Consider the following 27,813-nt stretch of genomic DNA (forward strand, 5'->3'; position numbering starts at 1 on the left):
AATGTGTTCTAAAGTCGAGCAATTACAATAAAATATATATTGGAATATTTCTGATGACCAAACCTACTCCGCTCAGTCAGGACAGAGATCCACAGACTCCTAAATGGCACATAGTGTACTAGATAGTGAACTTGATAGTGTACAAGATAATGTACAAGATGTACAAGTGTATGACCAAACCTATAACGCACCTTAACGAGCTTTCATGCCACCAGTTGTCTTTACAAGTCATGCAATTAGTTGAATGGAGTTCATCTGTGTGCAATTGAGGCGCTTCGCACCTTACATGACAGAGATCAAATCCACCTGCCTTCGGGAGGTCTAGAACAAGACGTCCTCAAGAACGGAGTGTCCGGTCAAGAGGGGCACTGGTCAGTAAGGCCACCAAGAGGCCAGTGGCAACTCTAAAGGAGTGGGACACTACCGCCGCCGAGCCGGGAGACAGTGCGCACACCGCAGCTACAGCCTGGGTGATTCAGAAAAGTAGCAGTCATAGGGGAGTGGCAAAAAGAAAGCCATTGTTGAAACAAAGCTCAGATTAAATCCCGGGCTAGATTTTGCCTGAAGGCATGTTGGACACTCTGAGACCAAACGGGGGAACATGGGATAGACCTATGTTAGGCGAAGCCTCTGAAGATAAAGAGCAAATGGATGCAACAGAGTATGGAGAAATCCTGGAAGAAAACCACCTGCAATAGACCTAGGACATAGGAGAATGTCCAAGAGACCTAGGACATAGGAGAATGTCCAAGAGACCTAGGACATAGGAGAATGTCCAAGAGACCTAGGACATAGGAGAATGTCCAAGAGACCTAGGACATAGGAGAATGTCCAAGAGACCTAGGACATAGGAGAATGTCCAAGAGACCTAGGACATAGGAGAATGTCCAAGAGACCTAGGACATAGGAGAATGTCCAAGAGACCTAGGACATAGGAGAATGTCCAAGAGACCTAGGACATAGGAGAATGTCCAAGAGACCTAGGACATAGGAGAATGTCCAAGAGACCTAGGACATAGGAGAATGTCCAAGAGACCTAGGACATAGGAGAATGTCCAAGAGACCTAGGACATAGGAGAATGTCCAAGAGACCTAGGACATAGGAGAATGTCCAAGAGACCTAGGACATAGGAGAATGTCCAAGAGACCTAGGACATAGGAGAATGTCCAAGAGACCTAGGACATAGGAGAATGTCCAAGAGACCTAGGACATAGGAGAATGTCCAAGAGACCTAGGACATAGGAGAATGTCCAAGAGACCTAGGACATAGGAGAATGTCCAAGAGACCTAGGACATAGGAGAATGTCCAAGAGACCTAGGACATAGGAGAATGTCCAAGAGACCTAGGACATAGGAGAATGTCCAAGAGACCTAGGACATAGGAGAATGTCCAAGAGACCTAGGACATAGGAGAATGTCCAAGAGACCTAGGACATAGGAGAAAGTCGAGAGACCTATCTGCCAGTGGGACTATGACCCAAAACATACAACCAAAGCCGCACTGGAGTAGCTTTAAAACAAAAGAGGTTAATGTCCTGGAGTGGCTCATTCTAAATCTGGACCTTAATCCAATTGAGCATATGTGCAAAAAAATACTGTTCCAGAGGTCGCCATCCAACTTGATGCAGTTTGAGCAATTTTGCAAAGAATTATGCGCAAAAATGAGCTGGTGAAGACTCCAAACAGACTGGCTGTAATTGCTGCCAAAGGTGCGTTTACCAAATATTGACTAAAAGGTGTGAATACTTATGCAATCAATTGCTCCCTGTTTTGTATTTGTCATTCGTGTAGAATAATTTGTAGATGGTATTTTTCACTTTGACATAATGGATGTTTTTTGTTGGTCAGTGGCAAAAACTCAATTCTGATTTCATGTTAATACACAATAAAATGGGTTGAATAAGGGTGAATACCACTGCATTAAAAAAGCCACTGTATTAATACAACAATGTACATAGCCTATAACATTTAAAATGCCTTTATCTTTTTTTAAATGTGTGTGCTTTTCATATTTTCCAATTGCTTTGGCAATGTAACAAATGTTTTCTGTGCAATGAAGACCTTTACATTGAAATTGAAAGGGAGACACATAAAAGAAGGAGAAAATGACTAAGAGAGAGCGATAGAAGGAGAAAGACTGAGAGACAGAGGGGGAGAAAATTATTTTAATTTCATGTTAGGTAAGAAAGAGGGACAGAGAGACACAGAGAGAGACAGAGTAACAGAAGGAGAGAGAAAGAGTTACAGAAGGAGAAAGAAAGAAAGGACTAAGCGAACGAGAGAGAAAGAAAGGAGTCACAGAATGAGAGAGAAAGAAAGAAGGAGTAACAGAAGGAGAGAGAGGGACAGAGTAAGGGAGAGAAGGAGACAGAGAGAGACTGAAAGAGGGAGAGAGGAGTGGGGGAGAGAAGACAAGCAGTTGTTCTCCGTACTTCCTCTTTCACACCACATGCTTGTACCTTTCAACAGTGTGTGTGTGTGTGTGTGTCTGGTGAGAGTTGCTGCCAACACCCCAGCTCTACCTACATTGTAGCGAAGCCGTGTTACCTCACTTTACAACTACAATGGACATCTTGTTCTAGAACAGGACCACGTGTATCACAGGCACTTTTGTGTGTGTGTGTGTGTGTGTGTGAGGTTGTGTGTGTGTGAGGGTGTGTGTATATGTGTGAGTATGGATATGCTTTCCCCCCTGGCACAGTGTTAACAGAGTGTGAGGTTTTTGAGGGCCAAGCCAAGGACAGAATCAAATCTCTTAAGTCTCTCTAAAATAAGTGTGTGTGTGTGTGTGTGTGTGTGTGTGTGTGTGTGTGGTGTGGATGTGTGTGTGTGTGTGTGTGTGGTGTGTGTGTGTGTGTGTGGTGTGGATGTGTGTGTGTGTGTGTGTGGTGTGTATGTGCTTGTGTTTATGTGCTTGTGTGGATGTGCTTGTGTGTATCATGTCTCCTAAGTCGATTTAATGAAAACAGAGATGCAGTTGATCTGCTTTAATCTCATTATCACCAGGAATCCTGTTAAAAGGGAAATACTAGGGTCTGGATTTGGCAACACAGCCTATGTTAAGAGGCAAGACTTTGTCACGTTAAAGGGGAAGTACTATATCCTGATTTGGCAACCAAGCCCGCTGACACTTGTGACCTTATGACATGTCACAGTGAAGCGCGGCAACAGGCCTAGCTGATAGCTAGCACACACATAGAGGAAACCGACTCGGCTATAGTTTCACCACAGCAAATATAAGAACTTGAGCCGTGAATCCAGGGATTACAAACCCAGCCGGAGGCAGACAGGCAGGCTGCAGCATGACTCTGTCTCTGGAACATGGAGAAAAATACACTGCATTGACTGGGGTCAGGATAGGACTCACCACAGCATAGCGCTTAAATGCTAAGGTAGCTAGACTTTGTGGACCTGACTGGCTGTGCCGTGGCCTTACTGTATGATACTACTATACTATAACTAGGCCAGATACTGTAACTGAGCGAATGGCTAGGGTAAGGCTAATGCTAGCTAATGGTCCTGCCTGAGCATCTGGCTGGGGTTAGGCCTATCCTGGCTAAAGTTTGAGACTAAATTAATGGCTAGGGTAAGGTTATTGCTAGCTAAAGGCTGTAACTGAATAGTTGGGTGGAGTACACTACAGCTGAAGTATCCAGAGCCTGGGAGCCAGCGCCCTGCCAGCCCGCAGCCACAGGGCTTTAAGCAGTTAAGCGCTCGTTTGATTATTAATCCAGGCGATCTTTCTCCCATAATCTCACTCTCAGATCACCAGCACAGAACATACTCTGATCAGAGCACCTCTGTGCACTTTTTTGTGATTGTGTGCATGCGTGCATATGTGATTGCGTGCATGCGCGCGTGTGTCTGACAGCGCAGTGCTTTCCCGAGCTCTGAGGGAGACAGACAGACACACATGCTCATTATCTAGGCCTCAAATTAAGTCCTCCCAGCTACAGACAGAGTCCCAAATGGCACCTTATTCCCTGTGCTTAAGACATTGGGGCGTAAGTGGTGGACTATGAGTAGGGTTAGGGCGCTATTTAAGACACAGGCAGATGCTTAAGGGACCAATGAGGCAGCAGGTAGCCCGGAGGTCACAGCATCTCACCAGTAACCCAAAGGTTGCTAGATCAAATCCCTGAGTGGGGAAAGTGAAAAGGTCTCAGTGGTTCTGGCCCAGTAGGAGGCAGACACTTGCTTCTGCCAGGTTGTTGCCGAAAATGGGAGCGTTTTTTGTTATGCTTACCTGTAAAAAAAATAGCGCACTTGTTTTGACTGCATTTCCATGATCAAAATGCACCTTGAAAACTACCAGGGTAATATTTGGAGTGTAGTTCTCCATTGAGCGGGATTTCTTTTTGTCCTGGACAAAGCTTAATTTGTAAGTGCATTCTGGTCACGCGTATACCATAATGGCTTATATTGCTTGGTTCACAAAATTCTGCCGAACACAGTAAATAAATAGTCAGCTAAAAACACAGCAGGAACCAGGTGACACATAATGACATGAACAAATTCAATAATGCCCACATGATAACAGATAGATTAAATATACTGTAAATATAGAAAGCTAACGTGTCTGCTCATAAATAGATGTTGGATTTTACCTCAGGGGTTATGTGTTTTTGACTAAATACCCCTTGATCTTGAAGATTATTATTATTTTACCTGACCATAACCACAAATCTAAGGACTTATTTGCATAACATAATGTGGTTTAATAGTCATTGAGGACTTATTGCTTCAAATTCAAATAATTTTTGATAAAATAACTTCTCTCATTGAACGGCATACCTTTAACTCTCGCAAAAAGACATTTGGAAGAATATTGCTATATACTGCAGTTGCTAAAGGCCTGGAATTATTTAGTTGTGGTTGATGGATGTCTCCATAATCTAAATATTGAAGGCGCATTTTCTGTAATTTTTTTTTACATTTTTGTGTTTTGTTTTTAACTGTCCCTCAGCTGCTGAAAATAACTGGGAAAACACATGCACATATATCTTTGTAATTACAATACACCAAACACAAAATATGAACTCCTCATGTAATGTGTTGGTCCTATGTTTGAGTTGAAATAATGGACCACAGAAAATTCTTATTTATCTTGTGAAATAGATAAGGACCTAGTTATTAGGTCTGTAATGGTACATATATTACTAACAGTACGGTACGCTGTCTCTTTAAGGTTAGGGCCTAATTATTAGGACTGTAACAGCGCCCGTGAACCCAAATTAATACATTTAACAAAAATAAATAAATCTGACTGACCTTACACACTTTACATGGCTAACGTCACATACCATACACATCCTCACAAGGCAGACGTCACATACCATACACATCCTCACATGGCAGACGTCACATACCATACACATCCTCACAATGCTGACGTCACATACCACACACATCCTTACAAAGCTAACGTCACATACCATACACATCCTTCCAAGGCTAATGTCACATACCATACACATCCTTCCAAGGCTAATGTCACATACCATACACATCCTTCCAAGGCTAATGTCACATACCATACACATCCTTCCAAGGCTAATGTCACATACCATACACATCCTTCCAAGGCTAATGTCACATACCATACACATCCTTACAAGGCTTATGTCACATACCATACACATCATCACAAGGCAGATGTCACATACCATACACATCCCTACAATGCTAATGTCAGATAGCATGCACATCCCTACAATGTTAAGATCACATGCCATACACATCCTTACAATGCTAACGTCACATACTATACACATCCTAACAATGCTAACATCATATACTATACGCATCCTAACAATGATAAAATAATATACTATACACATCCTCACAATGCTAACATCATATACTATACACATCCTTACAATGATAAAATAATATACTATACACATCATCACAATGCTAATATCATATACTATACACATCCTCACAATGCTAACATCATATACTATACACATCCTCACAATGCTAACATCATATACTATACACATCCTCACAATGCTTGCAACACATACCATATAAATTGTTACAAAACTGTCATCACATCCTTCCAACGCTAACGTCAGATAGCATGCACATACAACACTAGAAACACATTTGGAAAGTGACAATGCTTCAGCAGTGTGGCGGCTTGAGTTCCTCGATGGAGCCTAGTGTACAGAACCCTGTCTCAGCACACTAAGCGAAAGCCCCTCCCCCCACTAGCCCCCCAAAGGGAGACCAACCCAACATCCACACCCCTCCCTCCGACTTCTCTCTCCCCATGATGGGGTCAATACTGTTTCTAGCTCCAGTACAGAGCTCCAGAGGACTTTGAGGGGTGAAAGTGTGGGCTAGCCACATGCTTAAAAAGTGTGGGCTTCTGCCTCCATTTCTAAACACCGACCTCCTCTCTGGCACGCATGGCATTAGTCACTGCTACAAACCAAAGTTTCCCCAACAGCCACAACACAAGAAGACGGCACACGTGCACACGCCCACCATTTGTTTTTCTTCTGTTCACCTACGAGGACCACAGAAGTGGTGGTTGCCATCAACTAATGACCAGCAAGATGTCTCTGCCCTGCCTCTCACGTTTTGTATGCAGAAAATATCTATAAAAAAAGAAAAGGAAAGAAAATGCTGTTTCAACGTACAGCAGCGGAGGAATCTCCACAGACCAATTTCAAAATTAGAGCCACTAAGGACAAATCACCTCAACACATATCTCCCTCTCTTTCTCTCGACACCATGAATCCGCCAAAACAGAGCATCATGCCATGAGATTTATGTTTTCTAAGAGAATGCTTCACAGAGGAACGTTTTGCTCTAACTTCATGTTGTCTCCTGTTGCCCTTTTAAGGGAATCCTAGTCCAAACAGACTAGCTGGTGACCGAGGCGTATACACTGCACAGAATAAATGTGTGTGACAGCAAAGTCTGTAAGATGATGCTCACCATGGACAAGCCGAGTCAAAGAGGATCAATTAATGCTCCTTTCAGTCCCTGAAATAATATTTCCCTCTTCTTCTTGTTATTTTTCCCAGATCCCTCCATCAACCATTAAAATGACAGTCCAAAAAGGATAGCAGAGAAGTCGCAACGACACGACAGCCCAAATGTTAGGAGAAAAATAGAGGGAGGAGAGAAGACACACCAAAGGAGGTAGAGACTAACAGGAGTGTGTGTGTGTGTGTGTGTGGGGGGGGGGGGGGGGGTAAGAGAGAGACGAGAGATAGGGAGGGCGTGTAGAGAGTAGAGAGAGGGCATGCAAGCTAAATGAAAAGGAAGTGTTGAAACCACTCTTGAAAATGTTGTGACATGAGGTTCTGTGTGAGACCTGATGACTCAGTCTGCATGTCAGCCAGCCAGTTAGACAGCCAGGCAATCAGCTAGTCAATCAGCCAGTTAATCAGTCTGTCAGCGAGCCAGTTAGACAGCCAGCCAATCAGCGAGTCAATCAGCCAGTTAACCAGCCTGTCAGCGAGCCAGTTAGACAGCCAGCCAATCAGCTAGTCAATCAGCCAGTTAGCCAATCAGCTAGTCAATCAGCCAGTTAGCCAGCCTGTCAGACAGCCAGCCAATCACCATGTTAACCTGTCTGGAAGTAAACCAGTAGAAAGTCGGTCAGTCAGCCAATCAATCACCAATCTAGTCAGACAACTACTTAGCCCTCCAGTTGGAAAATCAATCAGACAGTTAGAAAGTCAGCCAGACAGCCAGATGAAAAGTCAGGCAGACAGCCAGGTAGAATATTAAGCAGAAAGCCAGGTAGAAAGTCAGACAGAAAGCCAGGTAGAAAGTTAGTCAGACAGAAAGTCAGACAAACAGTAATTAAACCAGACATACACCCATCCAGCAAGCAAGTTAGAAGACAGCAAGCTAGTCAGGGAGCCAGACAGCCACACAGTCAGCCAGCCAATCAGTCAGCTGATCAATTAATTGGCCAGCCATTCAATCAGTCAATCAGACAATCAGTAAACCAGCCAGCCAACCAAACAGCAAGTCAGACAGCCAGTCAACCAATCAGCAAGTCACATAGTCAGTCAGGCAGCAAGCCAGCAGCATACCTTTTGAGTCGTAAACACATTAATCTGTGGCAAGAGACTTTTATACAACCATGCTACAGGGGAGATGGTGGTGGACTTCAGGAAACGACCCCCAGCTCTCCCTCTTGAGTTTAAGGGCTCATCTGTTATTTTAGCTAATTCATTCAAATTCCCAGACACCATCAAATTCCAGTCTCAGGTGGACGAAGTTACAGCGTTGGTGCCACTTGCAGTGGCTTACTGGATTGTGATACCACGTGACGACCCTTGAACCTTTGATGACCCTCCCATGCTCTGCCAATCAGAGTGCCAGTGGGTGGACATGGGAGGGTCATCAGGGGTGATTGAGCACACCTGGGCCAAGAGGGGGAAAGCTCTGGTTTGCCAGTCTTCTGGGAGGTTTCTTTCCACACGGACACTTCTTGTTTTGATTTATGGTGGCAGTCTGTGTTTTTCCTGAGTTATTTAATAAATATCCTTTGTAATTGCTTTTCCTGAAGTGTGGTTTCCCATTTTTGTTGCTGCCCACGAGCCGGGCCGAGACGCTACTCAATCAGCCACTGTTCCAAAAGGCAGGACAGATTGGCAGAAAATGTCATTTGTGACCATACAGTCGTGCCACCTAAACAAAGTATTTCCAAGGACTGGCAGAGACAATAGCCAGCTGGTGGAAACAATGTATTGCAGACTTCAGGCAGTTATTAAATGTAAACTATATGCAACCAAATACTAAACCAAGCCAAGATGTACACAAATACCCTCAAATAAAAGCTGCAAATCTAGACATCCTCATAGTAGTTGTTTGATTTTTCCAATCCAAACTATTCAAGCGTAGAGCCTAAAGCAGAAAAATAACATCACTTATGGAGGAGCCAATACTAATGGAGGGCACTGTATTTTTCTAATAAGAGTGAAATCCTCATGAAATACATATGAAATTCCTCATAAAATACATAGTAAACCCTCTTGAAAGACGTGTAAATCCTCATGAAATACATATGAAATTCCTCATAAAATACATAGTAAATCCTCTTGAAAGACGTGTAACTCCTCATGAAATACATATGAAATTCCTCATAAAATACATAGTAAATCCTCTTGAAAGACGTGTAAATCCTCATAAAATACATTTGTAAGGGTGTGGAGGGGAAAGGGTTACATGTGTATGTTTTGGGTATGTGTAAATGTATATGTAATGTTTGCTGTATTACGCAGTGTTACCTTGCTTTGTGTTGATTTGTCTAATCAAAAAAAATGTCATGTAAATCCTCATGAAATACAAATGTAAATCCTCATGAAATACATACAGTTAAGTCTGGAAATATTTGGACACTGTCACTATTTTCCTAATTTCATCTTTGTACGCCACCACAATGGAACTGAAATGAAACAAGCAAGATGCAATTGAAGTGCTAACTTTCAGCCTTAATTCAAGGAGTTGAAGAAAAATATTGTATGAAATGTTTAGGAATTGCAACCATTTTCATACACAGTCCCCTTATTTCAGGGGCTCAAATGTAATTGGAAAATTCACAAAATCATAAATAAAATGTTCATTTTTTATACTTTTTCGAGAATTCTTTGCAGGCAATGACTGCTTGAAGTCTGGAATGCATGGACATCACCAAACACTGGGTTTCCTCCTTTGTGATGCTTTTCTAGTTCTTTACTGCAGCTGTCTTCAGTTGTTGTTTGTTCGTGGGTCTTTCTGCCTTAGGTTTTGTCTTCAGCAAGTGAAATTCATGCTTGATCAGGTTGAGATCAGGTGATTAACTCAGCCATTGCAGAATAATCCACTTCTTTGCCTTAAAAAACTCCTGGGTTGCTTCCACAGTATGTTTTTGGTCATTGTCCATCTGTATAAGTGAAGCGCCGTCCAAACAACTGAATTTGGCTGAATCTGAGCTGACAATATATCCCTATACACTTCAGAATTAATTTGGCTGCTTCTGTTTTCTGTCACATCATCAATAAACACTAGTGACCCAGTGCCATTGGAATCCATGCATGCCCATGCCATTAGCCTGCCTCCACTGTGTTTTACAGATGTGGTAGGCTTTGGGTCATGAGCTGTTCCAAGCCTCCTCCATACTTTTTTCTTCCCATCGTTCTGGTACAGGTTGATCTTAGTTTAATCTGTCCAAAGAATGCTTCTTCAGAACTGGGCTGTATTTTTTAGATGTTTTTTGGCTAAATCTAATCTGGCCTTTCTATTCTTGAGGCTTATGAATGGTTTGCACCTTGTGTTGAACCCTCTGTATTTACGCCTGTGAATTCATCTCTTCATGGTAGACTTGGATAATGATATGTCTACCTCCTGGAGAGTGTTCTTCACTTGGCTGGATGTTGTGAAGTGGTTTTTCTGTACCATGGAAAGGATCCTATGATCATCCACCACTGTTGGCTTCCGTGGACGTTCAGGCCTTTTTGTGTGGCATTCACCAGTCTGTTCGGTTTATCTCTGAATATACCAAACTGTTGATTTGGCCACTCCTAATGTTCCTGCTATCTCTCTGATGGATTTTCTTTTGCAGCCTAATGATGGCCTGTTTCACTTGCATTGAGAGCTCATTTGACCGCATATTGTGGGTTCACAGCAACAGCTTCCAAATGTGAATGCCACATCAGGAATCAACTCTAGACCTTTTACCTGCTTAATTGATGAAGAAATAATGAAGGAATAGCCCACACCTGTCCATGAAACAGCTTTTGAGTCAATTGTCCAATTACTTTTGGTCCCTTGAAAAAGAGGGGGCTACCTATTAAAGGGCTGTCATTCCTAAACCCTTCCTCCAATTTGGATGTGAATACCCTGTAATTAAAGCTGAGAGACTGCACTTTAAGCCCACATTCATTATTTAACTGTACCTTGAATATATTTTGGTAAACAGCCAAAATAACTAAACTTGTGTCAGTGTCTAATTATTTCCGGACCTAACTGCATTTGCAAATTACTGGAGCACATTTTATCCATGTCAAGATATAGACATTATAATTTCTTTTACATTGAAGTAACGTAGCTGTCACTAATCCCGAGAGATTTACTGTCGTGAGGGCATATATGGTACATCAGCATTATTTGGGTTTGAGTTAAATGAGCAATTTGTAAAATGTTCCCATAACAAAGCAGAAAATTACAGCTATAATTCAGATATGTAATAATATTAGTGTGTAAATTTTTCACACTTCTCAAGGTGCCAGCCTAATCTCGGCGATTTAATTCAAACCGCGCAGCGCAATAACAAGCACTGCCATAAACGCAGATCATGCCATATAAATGCTACTTTCAATTAATATACTTATAAGTGCTAAATATTCTGCAAGCGACTCTTTCGTTCATACTTAGCCTACTAACCTAACAAATATCAATGTATAGATTTAATGATACTAATATAAATACCCAGAAAAACCGATGTACACATTCACCGAATCAGCCTCTGCTTCGCAATAAAAACCACAAGACTGGTACTTGACGGTTCTATACACCGACGCACGCACACGCAGAGCCCGGCTCGTGTCAGACATCTCGAGCAGATCAGTGACAACAAATGTAATGCTTTATTTATTATGAAGCAATTCAAATGTATTTCTGACTGTCAGAAAATTACTTTGGGCATTAAGATGGTCAAATACGGAAACAATAATTTCGAAAACGAAGCGTTCAACGTCAAACCTTTGTCGAAATGCTACTGTAGCAAAGAAAAGTAGCCTATACTGTATGTTGAGTACATGTATGGGGTTGTTGTTACAGCCCACTCTGGTGGTTTTATATACTGTATATTCTAACGAGGGTGGTTTGAAATGTCCCTGGGGGATTTCCGTAGGAGGGACAGTTTAAGGAAGTGAGAAATAAAGGGAACGCCATGTGTTCCTGAAGGAATGTCTCCTTTCAGATTCTTCTTATATTTGTATGTATACAACTGGACCACAAAGGCCAGCTACACTACCAACTATATGTCAGTTTAACCTCTATAGCGATGCTACCTACTTTATGCTAACGTTACATGTCTGCGGTAATACTGCACGGTAACATTAAATATCCAGCACTGTTACACATCTGCTGACAGAGGAACAGTGACAGCACAAGCTAAATATAGTGACAGACATGTGGAAATAATAGAAATGTAATCTTGGGACTGAAATAGTGCAGCCCGCTTACACTCATAACACTGTCCTGAGAGAGGAGAGGGGAGGGGAGACTACAGGAGACACTGCCCTGAGAGAGGAGAGGGGAGGGGAGACTACGGGAGACACTGCCCTGAGAGAGGAGAGGGGAGGGGAGACTACAGGAGACACTGCCCTGAGAGAGGAGAGGGGAGGGGAGACTACAGGAGACACTGCCCTGAGAGAGGAGAGGGGAGGGGAGACTACAGGAGACACTGCCCTGAGAGAGGAGAGGGGAGGGGAGACTACAGGAGACACTGCCCTGAGAGAGGAGAGGGGAGGGGATGGGAGACTACAGGAGACACTGCCCTGAGAGAGGAGAGGGGAGGGGAGACTACAGGAGACACTGCCCTGAGAGAGGAGAGGGGAGACTACAGGAGACACTGCCCTGAGAGAGGAGAGGGGAGGGGATGGGAGACTACAGGAGAGGACCATATAACCTAACATCACTAGAACGCAAATGTCTACTGACATCTGTGTGTGTGTGTGTGTGTGTGTGTCTGTCACAACAAACCCTCCTGCTTCCTGTACTGCAGGGTGTGTGTGTGTTCGCGTGCGTGTGCGCGTGTGTAACTGAGGAAAGACAGAGAGACTGTTATCACTCATCCACCTCAAGAACTCAGTCACAGTGACATTAACCTCAACCTCACCTTACCTCACCTAACCAGCCTCACCCAGCACCTCAGAGGAAACTGGGCAAACTGACAAGAGGGTTAGGTCTCTCTCTCTCTCTCACACACACACACAGATACACACTTGGAAGCATGCAGTCCTACACACGCCTACAAACATGCACAGACAAGATTAAGGTATTACGGATTAAGATGGACATTTAAACAAAAAGAAAGAGTGAGATAGAGGGCTATAGAGAGACAGAGTAATTAAATAGAGAAAGAGAAAGATAAAGAGAGAAAGAAAGAAAGAGATAGGAAGTGAGTAATAGAGAGAGATAAAGAGTGAGTGAGACATTAGAGGAAAGACACACCTTAATGTAGAGGTTTATCTATAAATACATGACTCAGTCTGTGTGTCTTTCCTCCACTGGGAGAACAAGAAGATTCATATCACGGTCAAACTCACACCAATGGCATCAAGTTGACATTGTGTTGTTCAAGATACTTTTGTCTATCGTAACGGCAGGCTGTATTCCCTAAATAATCAACACAATGACATTTCAGATGCATCCTCTGTGACCCTAGCCCTGTTTCCTGTTTGCAGATCTTCCAATCTCTCTTTCTCTCCTTTGTCTCTCTGCTCTAACTTTCTCCAGATGCCACACTGTTGTTCACAGTGACTTGCATCATAGAACTGCTGAGACACGGGGATAGAAAGAAAGCTGGTGACTGAGGCTCTCAGGGCTACTAGATGGGTATACGGTGTTTTTACGATACCATACAGCACAAATTAGACATCTCAGAGCAACTAAAGACACATTTCAACTGTGACCTCCACCTTTATGTTCCATGTTAATAGAAACTCTGCTGTAACACTAACACTTCTCAAATGTAATACACAATGTAAACATATGCCTAAAAATACATTCACTGAAGTATTTTTTTTGCCACACATATTACTAAAATCTCAATAACATTACACAAATGCAATTAAGAAAATGTGAATTTCCATTTCTTCAACACAAGTGGGGAAAATGAGATGACTGAAATGTTCTCTAAAGATGTTAACAACAATAACATTCCTAAGAACAGACTTTCTATGAGAATTCCCCATTCTCATAACACTCTAGTAAATATGACCATACTCAGTGATATTGGGACCATTTTGGACAAGCTGCCTTTCTGCCGAATGTATTCTGATTGACACAGAGATCTCAATAAACGTGTGCAAACTTGCTTGGCTTTAAGATGGAACTAATGTTGTTCTATCTTAAAGAGAAAGCATTTTGGTTTCAAGTCAACAAACTAATACTGTATTTTCATTTGATGATAAACTAAATCCGGGACTAAAAACTGTGACATGGTGCTCCATGCATACAGATGATTTCCTGTGTCTGTAAGCATTGTAGCTCCACCTAACGTATAGAACCGGGCCTTTAGGCAGTGTAAAGCAACCAGTGTTGTGCCACAGGGTGGGCAACACACCGGTCTAGAACCACAGCCTGGTGCCCTTGCTTGGAGAGGTTTTACCGGGGTTAACCGTAGCAGAACCGTCATGTCAACAACAACACTTCACAGTTCAAGACTGTTGCTTTTTGAGGTGTCGAAGACCCCCACTTCACAACCCACTTCGAACATGTCTGTCACGCTGCACGAGCGCTCGCACACACACACACACGCTCACACACTCACACAGATGTCCTCGCCCCCTAATGTCATTAAACACACAACTGCATAACCAAACAGGGCTGAGACCCTGTAGGACTAGGCTATAACACACAGGGCGATCATTAGTCATACCAACTGAAGTGAAAACCAAATACACACATCCATGCGTGTGGGCTGCAGTTACACCATCCAGAAATTCAAGTCTGCTTGTTGTGTTAGTTTGGTTAGTCAAGCACAGTGACACAGAACAACATTCACGGAACCACACGATAACGTCAGAGACTGTAAGCAGGAGAGAGAGACATGCAAAGAAAGAGGGACAAAGACTGTAAGTCTCAAAGAGAGAGAGAGAGACAGAGAGTGACAGACAGAGACAGATACAGAGACAGACAGACAGACAGACAGGTGTCAGGTTTTGTTACCAGGGTGTCCATCAGAGACAGACAGACAGGTGTCAGGTTTTATTACCATTATGTCCATCAGAGACAGAGAGACAGACAGGTTTTGTTACCAGTATGTCCCTCCGAGACAGACAGATACAGAGTTAGACAGACAGATACAGACAGAGAGACAGACAGGTTTTGTTACCAGTGTATCCATCAGAGACAGACAGATACAGAGACACACAGAGAGACAGACAGGTTTTGTTACCAGTGTTTCCATCAGAGACAGACAGAGACAGACAGAGAGACAGACAGGTTTTGTTACCAGTATGTCCATCATGACTTGACAGCTCTTGGCAGCCTATTAGTCTTATAGTCCTCAACGATGTTAACAGCCTGGGCACATGCATGTCATCCCCCCTTTGGCCGCGGACCTCTCCTTCACGGACACATGCGCACACACACACACACACACGCAGACACACACACGCACACACACACACACGCAGACACACACACACACATGTAGAAAGAGGGAGAGAGGAAGAAAAGTACTGTAAGATAAAGTGCATCAGTTACATCTCTGTATTATCTTGCATCTGCCAATCCTTATGAACAGATGAGTAGAAGTACAGTGATGCAGAGACCTGGACCATGAATCCAATAGTATCCACACATACTGTGGACATCAGGTTTCAATAGTGCACCCGGTTTACTCTAATATGTATGTATGTGTTCGATATTAATATATACTCACTTCATAACTGTAGGGTAAACTCACTACATTTAGTTTGTTATCCACCGAGTTGGGCTAGTATTGTCGAATTCCATTTTAATGTCTGGATTGTGTGATTCTGTCCATCGTCCTCGGCGTGGCAGGTTTCGTAACTTTCATAACTTTCATGACTCCAGAACACAATTGGGTTTGTCATGCTCATCATGGATGGTCTATGCACATTACGCTTTGTCAAGTCGATTCTATTTTCAATAATCATGGCACTGTGAATGTCATAGTCAGGATTCATCTATTAAGATACCTAAATAGGACCTCTTGCATAGCATGACATGAATGCGCTTTAACTACACTATAAACATTTTGCATTTGTCAGACCAACCTTTGATCACTGTTACAGCCCTTTCAATCAATGCTTTTAGTTGGGCCAAAGTAAAGAGCAACCAATCATAGATCCCCTCGAGGGGGAGTTGGGGGTTGATGAAGGCCCTGAATAAATAACTTACATAGATCTATAGCATTTAAACCCAAAAACCACAGACAGCATACAAACGCCCTGTAAAGGACAGACCACTGAAACCCACTCTACATCACACCAACACAAAGCCACAACCAGAACAAACCCACTAAGCTGCTATGGACGGAAATCCACAAGAGACCGATCTGTCTGGGCTGCAGTCCACGTGCAATAACTGCCCCACAGCTCTGCGTAAAGTGTTTAGTGTTTTCACACTACAGGTAACCAAACCAACAAATAACCGAGGCCAGCCAGGAGGAACCACCACAACAGAGAAAATATACAGCAAATAGATTACACAGCAAATAGATGAGTGTTTGATGGTGTGTGTGTGAGTCTACACAGAAATGTGTGGCATAGTCAAAAATGTTTACCTAAGCTCCTTTTTTTTAGTTAAAGAAACCAAAAATGCAGAGTTGTTTCTAACTGCGGGGAGGACATGCTCAGAATGCAGAATGAGATGTTTGTTCTGGCCTCCGGACGTCACGTAACAATCTACAATGTTCACTGCTCGCCGACGGTAACGTGGATGCTGGATGCTTCCTTGCATCGGAGCTTCAGAGCCAGAAGCTAACCCCACAGCCATCGCCAGCTGAAGCTGCTAGACCACGGCACGTCCAAGGGCCACTCTGGTCACACCAACGGCCAGTTCTGATGGCCAAGTCGACGAGCAATGTCACACTCACGCACATCTCCGAAAAAACGCTTCTAATCCCACAGGCTTTGTGTGTGAAGTGTATTGAATTGGGAGGCGAGTGCACTGCTTTGTTTTAATGGCCTCAAGTTGCTACTTCCATTTCTAAAATGGATATGACAGGGCAAGATGTCCGCAGACTTTTGGTGTGAACAGTGCCATGGCCCAATCAGCTGAGGCGCACTGAAAGCCATATCCAGTCTACAGTAACAGAGCTCACTGGAAGCCTGTGTATTCTACAGTAACAGAGCTCACTGGAAACCCTGTGTATTCTACAGTAACACAGAGCTCACTGGAAACCCTGTGTATTCTACAGTAACAGAGCTCACTGGAAACCCTGTGTATTCTACAGTAACACAGAGCTCACTGGAAACCCTGTGTATTCTACAGTAACACAGAGCTCACTGGAAACACTGTGAATTCTACAGTAACACAGAGCTCACTGGAAACACTGTGTATTCTACAGTAAGACTGAGCTCACTGGAAACCCTGCGTATTCTACGGTAAGACGGAGAGACACATAAACCATATCTACTGTAAAACTGAGACAATCTAGAACCATATAATCTCTACATTATGACTGAGACAGAGGATGTGGCTTCACCACGGAGAAACAAGGCGAGCTACACATGCAGAAGACCATGAATTAGTCACATCCTTTCTCTAGAGGATGTCTGGTTTCCCCCCTGGGGCCACACTGTATGTACAGATTAAATGATAATTACATTTATCATTTAAGTCATTCAGCAGACGCTCTTATCCAGAGGGACTTACAGTTGTCACATTCATCTTAACATTGCTAGGTGGTGATAGCCACGGCACACACGTCGAATGTTTAGCTGACTTAAGACCAAGTCAGTTCTACTAGGAAAAAGTGCAACTTCTTGAATACAAGTGAAAGTTAAGTAAGGGCTTGATTATATTACGCTAAATTGAGAAATTTATATTTCTGTGTAAACTTGCAGACATCGAACGCGCGAGATGCCACCTTCTGAGGTTGCGTGTGCGACATTTATGAAAGAGCAAGTTTCATGTGCATATCATTTGATTTTCCGGAGACTGACGGCCCCAGTCCTGTGTGACACACCTCCAACACGCCTGTGTAAATTCAAACACTATGGAGATGATTATGCAAACTAACATAAGCCTGAGCCTGACTTAAAGACCATGGGTAGGGGATCCAAAAACCCATCAACATCGGGACAACATCGGGACAACGAGCATGCAATTAATATGTACAAATCCCTCCTGATGTTTTACGAGACATTAACCCAAATTACAGTTAATTCTCATGTACATTCTCATTCTCAATCCCTATTTACCACCTCAGCTTTGGGGCACTTGTGCACACTAAGGGAATCATTTGGCATTTCAACACAATTCACTGTGTACTCCAGGCTAGACAACTCCTCCTCCAATGGACTCCTCCCCCTGTCCCGAGGCTGACAGTCAAGGGTAGAGCAGAGCGAATTGGTTATATCCTATTTTATCTGCCCTTGGTATGTATCTTCCCTCCTTCCATTCTCTTTGTGTGGGTCCTGGGGGTTGGGGCGGCAGCGCTGTAGAAACTATGCACCTGACTTATCCTGCAGAGCCTCAAGTCTAGCCATTCATTACTCTGTGCTGCTGAGGGGGTTTCCATTTTGCAAGTGGTCCATTCAACTCCACTCCCTGCATGTCGCCCTATGGTCCCTGTTGACAGGAGTGCACTACAAGGGGAGTAGTGTGCTATTTCAAACCAGACCACTCTCTCAAGTGTTTCATGAAAACATCTGCACACACACACACATCCTGCTGCAAGTGTGAAGCCTGCATGGTATCCCCGGTGTCTTTCGTTTCAGCAGTGTGAATAATCTGTACCAGGTCTACAGCCATGTTGCTTGTTCCTCAAATGTAGGAGAAAGTAAGAGTGCGAGGGTGATACTACAGATAGGAGTAGAGACATATATTTCCCTCAGATCATACAGACACGCAACGAATTTGAAATCAACAAACTCCAGTATCAGCTGGGCGAAATACCACAATGCGCAATCACAGCAGCAAGATTTGTGACCGTTGCCATGGAAAAAGGGCAACCAGTGAAGCACAGACATTGTGAATATGACCAGTGTTAATCTATTTATTTGTTTTCCCTTGTCAGTCTTAATAATAGCTCTTTGCATATGTTTACCATACTCTACATAGCTTTTAATATCAGTGAAAATGCCCTTTGTTTAATGTTTAGCTAGTATTTACTTTTATAGTTAACATTATAGTTTTCACTGTTATTTATCAACATGCCTTTTTTCCGGGAATATTGGCAGTGTAAACATGTTTCCGATTACATTAAAGCCCTTCCAATTGAAATTGAGAGACAGAAATGAAATAGAGAAATAACTATTTTGAGAAATGACATGAGACGTTTTCATTGATTCCCTTCGTTGGGTGTAATCTGTGAGACTGTAACCCTGTCACCCAACCGCAGTCGGCAAAGTTTGCTTCGCGCACCCCTCACATTGTGAAGCTCGTGCCCAAGAGGATGGCACGCGCGAATTATTCTCAAAAGCGCTCAGCCGCCACGCGACACCAATGGCCACGCCCCCTCACCTTCCTCCGCGCTACGAGGACGCGCCAACCAGTGCCGCGCACATGAAATTCATTCACCTAAACGCCTCGCGCATGAGTCACGAACGCGCTTTACTACACAACGAGAATGGGGTAAAAGGAGTAGGCAGGCAGCGACACAACATATCCTGAGAATGGTTCAAACGCTGAATGACAAAACAGGAGGAGCATAACGACATAGGCAGTTATCAGCAACAAGAATGAGGATTTGTACAGGCCTATCGATGGCATGTTTGACAGTACAAACTTGCCACGACCACGAGTTAATAATAGGCTAATGATTTTTCTTTTACACTTCCTAGATGTTGGACTTGAGAAAACACAAACGATTTTTCCCTCCCACAATCACGTTTTCAGCACATAGCGTACGAGGATATTCGTTCAAAACGCACACAATTCGTTAAATTACCATTCAGATGATCTATATAACATATAATAACTTATTAGGCAATAAGCGTAAGGTAAAGACCGCATCACGATTTGGTGTAGGAAACCCCAAACCCAGTCTTACGTATCCTTGACATACCTTATTTAGAGGAGGAATAATGATGCTACAAAACCACAATTTAACTACTCAGAACTCTTAACTTGGGCGATCAAATGATCGACATTCAATATTACAGTTAGCAAGCTAATAGTGAACATGTTCGCGCTAGTCACAATCCAGACAAATACATCGTATCATATACCGACAGAGCTCTCCTATAGCCTACATAATCGCCGACCAAAATGGAACCACTGACATCTCTATTGTAGCCTACTAACACGGCTACACAGCACAGCAGACTATTTCACTAATAGACATTGAGCAGTGAAACAACCCCCCAAAAATAAGCGGCAGTAGCAGTAGTCCCCTCTTCCTCAGTCAGTTTCGAATGAGAAGCACAGTGGTTAATGTATCGAAAGAAAAATCGTCAGTCTATTTCCATGAAAGCATGATTCTCAGTAGAATGATATGAATGTGTTGTCAAAACATTATCAAAATACTAAATGTTGTTTTACAGGTTTTGGGGGAAAACGAACAGGGGCTGTTTCTTCAAGACAACCCTGTTCTCTTCAGCAGTAGCCTGGGAATCACGGACCTTTTTCAAAACGGGAAAAGACACCATTGGCTGGCAAACTAAACCATTTTTCTTGATATGGGTATTATTTAATAATACTTACAATTTTTGCATTAAAATGATCAGGAGGACGGTATCCGTTCCGTTTTCGGAGGCACATCCGTTTCCTTTTATGTTTATTTTTTATATGTAAGAATACTGTATCTATTCGCTGTTCCCGTGTTCCAGCGCGAGCTAGGATCGACACCCTTAACGAAGCGAACGGAGGCTGCACAGCGCATGCGTGGACCCGGACGGGTCTGTCTAAACAGGCAGGGGACGCGATTCACGAAAGGAAAGAAAAGGTACTTCCTCAACATAGCTGGCATTTGTCATGAAAGTAATTTCACTGTGCCACCATAAGTAATTCTAGTGTATAGGCTACAGCTGGCCCACGTTAATAGCTTATATTAACTAAACTGTTGATTAAGTAGCCTAGGTACTAAAAACCTGCACCAACATCATCATGCGCTCCTCATTTTCCGCTCCTCATCATCTTCATCTTCTACATCATCATCAAGTAAACCAGTTAAAATCACCACGGCAATTACGGTGTTATGACATTGTAACGTTTGACAGCACAGTACTAATAATTATTGTATTCGTCATAATTGTCATTTTTATTAATATAAAGTGAGCCTGGTATTATAGCATGGTCTACAACAGTTTTAAATACCTGCTCTGACTGGATCATTTGCTCACAATGAGCCTCACCACCTCGTTTAAAAAAATGTTTAAAGCAACATAAAGAACACATGAAACAGTCACACAACTTCAATAACAAGTTACCTCTCCTCACACAATTCAAGAAAGTCACGCCCTCTTCCATTTTTGATTGTGTGGTAGATCTAAGTCCCGCTGTATCACTACTGCTGATATCTGTTATATTACGCAAGGACTATACCGTAGGGTGCCTTGTGTCCATGTTTGTACGTCTTGTCCCTATAAACCCTTTGCAGACCATCTCCAGTGTTTCAGTCCAGCAAGCGGCGCCAGACACCAACATTAGATTTGCGAAGATAACGGAGGGTCAACGTTATTAGGTATCGTTTGTCGCAGCATTTCATGCCAATAAAATTGAAACGATCAAGAATTGTCTTAAATTAATATCTACAGGCCTACTTTAAAAAAAAAAAAAAAAACGCTGGACCTATGCATGTGTGATTCGTGTTTATAATGATCGTTAGCTAGCTATAGTCATTTAGATTTGTAGTTGCTTTACAGCTCTTGGGTCCAAGTGTGTTCCTATCAAAAATGATATTTCCACTTTTTTATTATTCACGTTGTTTTATTTCTTAAGATCGTCTGTTTGCCACTGGATGTCAGTAAAGGTCTCTGCTTAAGCGAGGAAGGTGTCACCCAACCATTCCTAATTCCCGCTGCAACATAATACCACTGCGAACATGGACATGGACAAATCTATTGAGAACTCGATGCGACAGCCTTCCAGAATGTGCACGTTAACGCTCCGTCTTGTCTCCGCCTGTCCTACAAGTGTTCTGAATGATGGACTGAACATGTTGCAATTTAATAGACTAAAATAGATGTTAAGTAACACAGAATTTCTGTTTTGTGACTAAAATACAACCGCAACACCTTCTGATTGTGTTACGGCACAGTGGCACATTGTATTCCATTTCAGGTGATTAGAAATATAAGGGACAATTGCAATACTCAAATCAAACACTGTTAATGAACGCATTTCCTTTAGTCAGTGGTAAAGCTTCTGATTAAGCGGTATGTTGCCCTCATCTGCAACCAGACACAGGCACGGGCAGCAATCCAATCAGGGCCCTCCATCACCCGATGTCCTCCTCCCCTCCCTACCTCCCTCCTCCCCTCCATCTCTCCAGGCATCAATGCCATTGACTTCTCCTTACTTCTCTTCTTCCTGGTGTGCCTATAACTTCCAAAGATAACCAAACAAATCAGGGAAGTAGAAATGCATGTTGTTATAACCAGGGAGGTAGACAAACATTTCGTTATAACCAGGAACGTAAATATATATGTTTTTATAATCAAGGAGGTAGATTTAAATGTTGTTATAACCAGGGAGGTATATTCATGATCTTATTACCGGGGGGAAGATACATGTTGTTATAACCTGGAGAAGATACATGCTGTTGTTGTAATGGTATAACCAGGGGATTAGACGTAAATGTTGTTATAACCAGAGATGCAGATACATGTTGTTATAACCAAAGAGGCAGATACATGTTGTTATAACCAGGGAGGTAGACCTATATGTTATTATAACCAGGGAGGTAGACGTACATTTTTGTTATAACCAGGAAGGTAGATATGTATGTTTTTATAATCAAGGAGGTAGATTTAAATGTTGTTATAACCAGGGAGGTATATTCATGATTTCATAACCAGGGGGGAAGATACATGTTGTAATAGCCAGGGGAAGATACATGTTGTTATAACCAGGGAGGTAGACCTATATGTTGTTATAACCAGGAAGGTAGACATACATTTCGTTATAACTAGTGAGGTAGACTTAAATATAATTATAACCAAGGAGGTTGTTATAAACAGGTCGGCTGATGCATGTTGTATAAACAGGGAGGTGGACATACATGTTGTTATAACCAGGGAGGTAGCAGGTATATGGTGTTAAAAATAGGGAGGTATATACATGTTGTTATAGCCAAGGAGGTAGATGTACATTGTTATAACCAGGGAAGCAGATACATTTTGTTATAACCCGGGAGGTGGATATGCTTGTTGTTATGAGCAGGGAGGTAGATACATGTTGTTATTACCAGGTAGGTAGATACATGTTGTTATTACCAGGGAGGTGGATATGCTTGTTGTTATGAGCAGGGAGGTAGATACATGTTGTTATTACCAGGTAGGTAGATACATGTTGTTATTACCAGGGAGGTGGATATGCTTGTTGTTATGAGCAGGGAAGCAGATACATGTTGTTATAACCAGGGAGGTGGATATGCTTGTTGTTATGAGCAGGGAGGTAGATACATGTTGTTATAACCAGGGAGGTCGAAATACATGTTTTTATAACCAAGGAGCTAGATACATGTTGTTATTACCAGGGAGGCAGAAACATGTTGTTATAACCAGGTAGACAGACACATGTTGTTATAACCAGGGAGGTAGATACATGTTGTTATTACCAGGGAGGCAGACACATGTTGTTATTACCAGGGAGGCAGACACATGTTGTTATAACCAGGAAGGGTAAATATACATTTTCGTTATAACCAGGGAGGAAGATATGCATTTTGTTATAACCAGGGAGGAAGACATACATGTTTTAATAACCTGGGAGGAAGATACATGTTGTTTCAGCCAGGGAGGTAGACATACATTTTGTTATAACCAGGGAGGCAGATTTCCCTTTTACTATTTTACTATTTCACTTCTTATAGTCTAGGCCATCTTTATGTAGAGCAACACCTCTTTTTTTCAGAGTTCTTTGCGATGAGGTGCCATGTTGAACTTCCAGTGGCCAGTATGAGGGAGTATGACAGCGATGACACCAAATCTAACACATCTGCTCTCCATTCACACCTGAGACCTTGTTACACTAAGAAGTCACATGACACCGGGGAGGGAAAATGGCTAATTGGGCCCAATTTGGACATTTTCACTTAGAGGTGTACTCACTTTTGTTGCCAGCGGTTTACACATTAATGGATGCATGTTGTGTTATTTTGAGGGGACAGCAAATTTACACTGTTATACAAGCTGTACACTCACTACTTTACATTGTAGCAAAGTGTCATTTCTTCAGTGTTGTCACATGAAATGATATAATCAAATATTTACAAATGTGAGGGGGGTACTCACTTTTGTGAGATACTGTACATGTTCATATATCTAGGGGGCAGATATATGTTGTTGTAAACAGGGAGGCAGATATGCATGTTGTTATAACCAGGGAGGTAGACATACATTTCATTATAACCAGGGAGGAAGACATACATTTTGTTATAACCAGGGAGGAAGACATACATTTTGTTATAACCAGGGAGGAAGACATACATTTTGTTATAACCAGGGAGGTAGACATACATTTCATTATAACCAGGGAGGAAGACATACATTTTGTTATAACCAGGGAGGAAGACATACATTTTGTTATAACCAGGGAGGAAGACATACATTTCTTTATTATCATGAATACATGGACAAAGGAAGTGAATCCAAGCGCAGAGCGCTATAATATTTAATACAATCTCGTTTCCAGAAAAGTTGGGACACTGTAAAGAAAGATTTTAAGAAAAATGTAAAGAAAAACAGAATGCAGGGATGTGCAAATCATTTAAAACCTATATTCATTAGAAAATAGTACAAAGACAACATATCAAATGTTCAAATTGGGAAGTATTATGATTTCTTGAAAAATATGCACGCACTTTGAATTTGATGCCAGCAACACGTTTCAGGAAAGCTGGGACAGGGGCAACCAAAGACTGGAAAGGTTGAGTAATGAACCAGGTGGAATATCGCACAACTAATTAGATTAATTGGCTACAGGTCAGTAACATGATTGGGTATAAAAAGAGCATCCCAGAGAGGATGAGTCTTTCAGAAGTGAGGATGGGGAGTGGTTCACCACTCTGTGAAAGACTGCACAGCAAATAGTGCAACAGTTTACGAATAACGTTTCTCAAAATGTTTGGGGATCTCACCATCTTTGGTACATAATACCATTAAAAGATTCAGAGAATCTGGAGAAATCTCTGTACATAACTGACAAGGCCGAAAACCAATATTAGATGGCTGTGATCTTCAGGCCATCAGACGACACTGCATTAAAAACAGACACAATTCTGTAATGGAAATCACTGCATGGACTCAGGAACACTTCCGGATACCATAGTCTGTGAACACAGTACATCACTGCATCCACAAATGCAAGTTAAAACTCCAAAGAAGAAAGAAGAAACCATACATACATATATAAACAAGATCCAGAAACAAAGCCGCCTTCTCTGGGCCCCAGCTCATTTACGATGGATTGAGGTGAAGTGGAAAACTGTCATGTGGTCTGACAAATCAAAATTACTTTTGGGATTCATGGACACTGCATCCTCTAGGCGTAAGAGGAGAGGGACCATCCGGAATCTTATCAGCGCCCTGTTCAAAAGCCAGCATCCGTGATGGTATGGGGGTGCATTAGTGCACTTGCTGAACTGTTGAGCAGCTTGGCAAGCAGAAGGTTGGTACATGGAATGTCAGAGTCGGGATGCTTGACTGTAACGCCTGAAAGCTTCAGTGGGGTAAATGACTGTAACACCTGAACATTTTGGCGGTATTGTTCACTGTAACACCTGAACACTTTGATGGGATGATTTACTGTAACTCCTGAAAGCTTCAGTGGGATGATTGACTGTAATACTCTAAACCTTCAGTGCAATGATTTACTGTAACACTAGAACAATTTGGTAGGATGAATTACTGTAAAACCTCAACCGCATTGGTGGGATTATGGACCTTGTCTATGTGACCTCCGGATCAGATTACTGTAATTTCCCTTTTACTATTTTTCTATTTCACTTTTTTATGTTAGATGGTTTCAAACCCTGAAAGTTAATAATTGGCTGTGATTTTTAGGGTGAGGAAGTTGTCAAATGGCTAATTCATCATTTAATTAGAGTTTCGCACAGCAGGAACGCTATCCTGCATCAACAGGAAATGTGAATTGTTTGAGATTGTTTTGGGATACATGTCTAGTTAGCGCAAATAAGGTCAGTGATATTAAAGAAGGAATTACATACTTTGCATTTCCTTCAGTCTGACTATAACCCCAATATTAACGATGTACCAAGAAAGCCAAATGGCATTCTGAAAGACACCTAGAACAGTTGTATTCAGTCCAAAGTTCATCAGAAATTCAATACAGCCAGTGTAAACACAGTCCTTCAAAAACATATAGGTTTAGTTGCTGCAGTTAAATGAATGACTGACAATGAAAACAAACACCTTACTGTGAGCCTCCCCACCCTCCTTATTGCTCCCTCCCTCTCCCTTTCTCCCTTTCTCCCTCCCTCTCTCTCAATTAAATTCAAATTTATTGGCATGGGAAACATTTGCTGACATTGCCAAAGCCAACTTTCTCTTTTTATCTCTCACTCTGTCTCTCTATTGCCTCTCTCTCTCTCTCTCTCTCTCTCTCTCTGTCTCTCTTTCTCTCGCAATATATTTTTACTTCCCTCTGCCTCACCCTCTCCCTCTCCTTTTGGGATTTCTTTCTGTCTCTGTTTCAATCTTAATCATTATTTCCCCTTTCATTTTCTCCCACCACCCTATCCCCCACCCACCTCCCCTTTCTTACCCACCTCCCCTTTTTCACCCACCTCCCCTTTCTCACCCACCTCCCCTTTCTCACCCACCTCCCCCTTTCTCACCCACCTCCCCTTTCTCACCCACCTCCCCTTTTTCACCCACCTCCCCTTTTTCACCCACCTCCCCCTTTTCACCCACCTCCCCTTTCTCACCCACCTCCCCTTTCTCACCCTGTTCCTAAATCTCTCCATCCATCTTGTGGCCAGCAGGGGCGAACAGGGGCATGTTCAGTATGGCAGAGTAGCTAGTTACATTACAGATCAGTCTGCGGCTGTCAGGACTGTCAAGGGCTCCCGACCACAGAGACATGATTGGATCCAAGGGCTTTAGACGTGCACACACAGGCATTCTCTATCTCACACACACACACGCACACACACACACACACACAAATATACACACACACACACACACACACACACAAATATACACAATTACCTGCTGGTGGAAGGATCCAAGGGTTTCAGCTACCAAGGAGACTGGAAGGCAGGCAGACAGGAAGGGAGGAAGAGAGGCAGGAATGGAGAGAAGGAGGCAGGATGGGAAGGAGGCTGGGATGGAGAGAAGGAGGCAGAGAAGGAGACAGGAAGGGAAAGAGGCAAGGATGCAGAGAAGGAGGCAGGAAGAGAAGGAGGCAGGGTGGTTGTAGGGAGACAGACAGAAGGTTTGACAAGGTTAAAAGAAGGATGGGATGATTTCTACAGTGCTGGGCTCCAGTAACACACCAGAAGACCCCAGTCGCGCTCCCAGAATGCTGCCCCGGGCACATTGAGGTGGTCATTCATATTTAAACACCTCCTTTCCCTGCCCTCTGCTCCGCTGCCTCTCTGCCTCCCCAGCTCCGCGTGCAAGTTACTCAACACTCTTCACTGCGTCTTTGCTCATCGATAAGCTCATCACACACACACACACACACACGTACACGATCACACAATCACTCAAATACAATGACACACACACACACCACACACATAC

At 42.7% G+C, this 27,813-nt stretch overlaps 1 protein-coding gene and 1 long non-coding RNA gene across 6 annotated transcripts in view; one reads left to right on the forward strand and one right to left on the reverse strand.

Moving 5' to 3' along the window:
• Positions 1–20,742, reverse strand: part of rgs19 (regulator of G protein signaling 19) — a 33,123-nt gene extending 12,381 nt beyond the window's left edge. For 3 of the 5 annotated variants that reach the window (XM_010897152.4, XM_020052052.2, XM_010897151.3), the window contains exon 1: positions 20,585–20,742. In XM_010897152.4, coding sequence (XP_010895454.1) covers positions 20,585–20,641 — 57 coding nt within the window. In that variant the 5' untranslated portion in view covers positions 20,642–20,742. Of the gene's footprint in view, positions 1–6,952; positions 7,056–15,197; positions 15,312–20,584 lie in introns of those variants that run through there. The other 2 variants (XM_010897154.4, XM_010897155.4) reach the window with 2 other exon arrangements.
• Positions 2,902–21,603, forward strand: LOC109616448. The gene is made up of 5 exons (XR_002197595.2): positions 2,902–3,393; positions 7,042–7,159; positions 20,425–20,563; positions 20,710–20,825; positions 21,480–21,603. It is a non-coding gene; the product is annotated as an uncharacterized LOC109616448 (long non-coding RNA).
• The last annotated feature ends 6,210 nt before the right edge of the window (positions 21,604–27,813 follow it).

This window comes from Esox lucius, chromosome 12 (genome assembly GCF_011004845.1).
Source record: "Esox lucius isolate fEsoLuc1 chromosome 12, fEsoLuc1.pri, whole genome shotgun sequence".
In the NCBI taxonomy this organism is placed as follows: domain Eukaryota; kingdom Metazoa; phylum Chordata; class Actinopteri; order Esociformes; family Esocidae; genus Esox; species Esox lucius.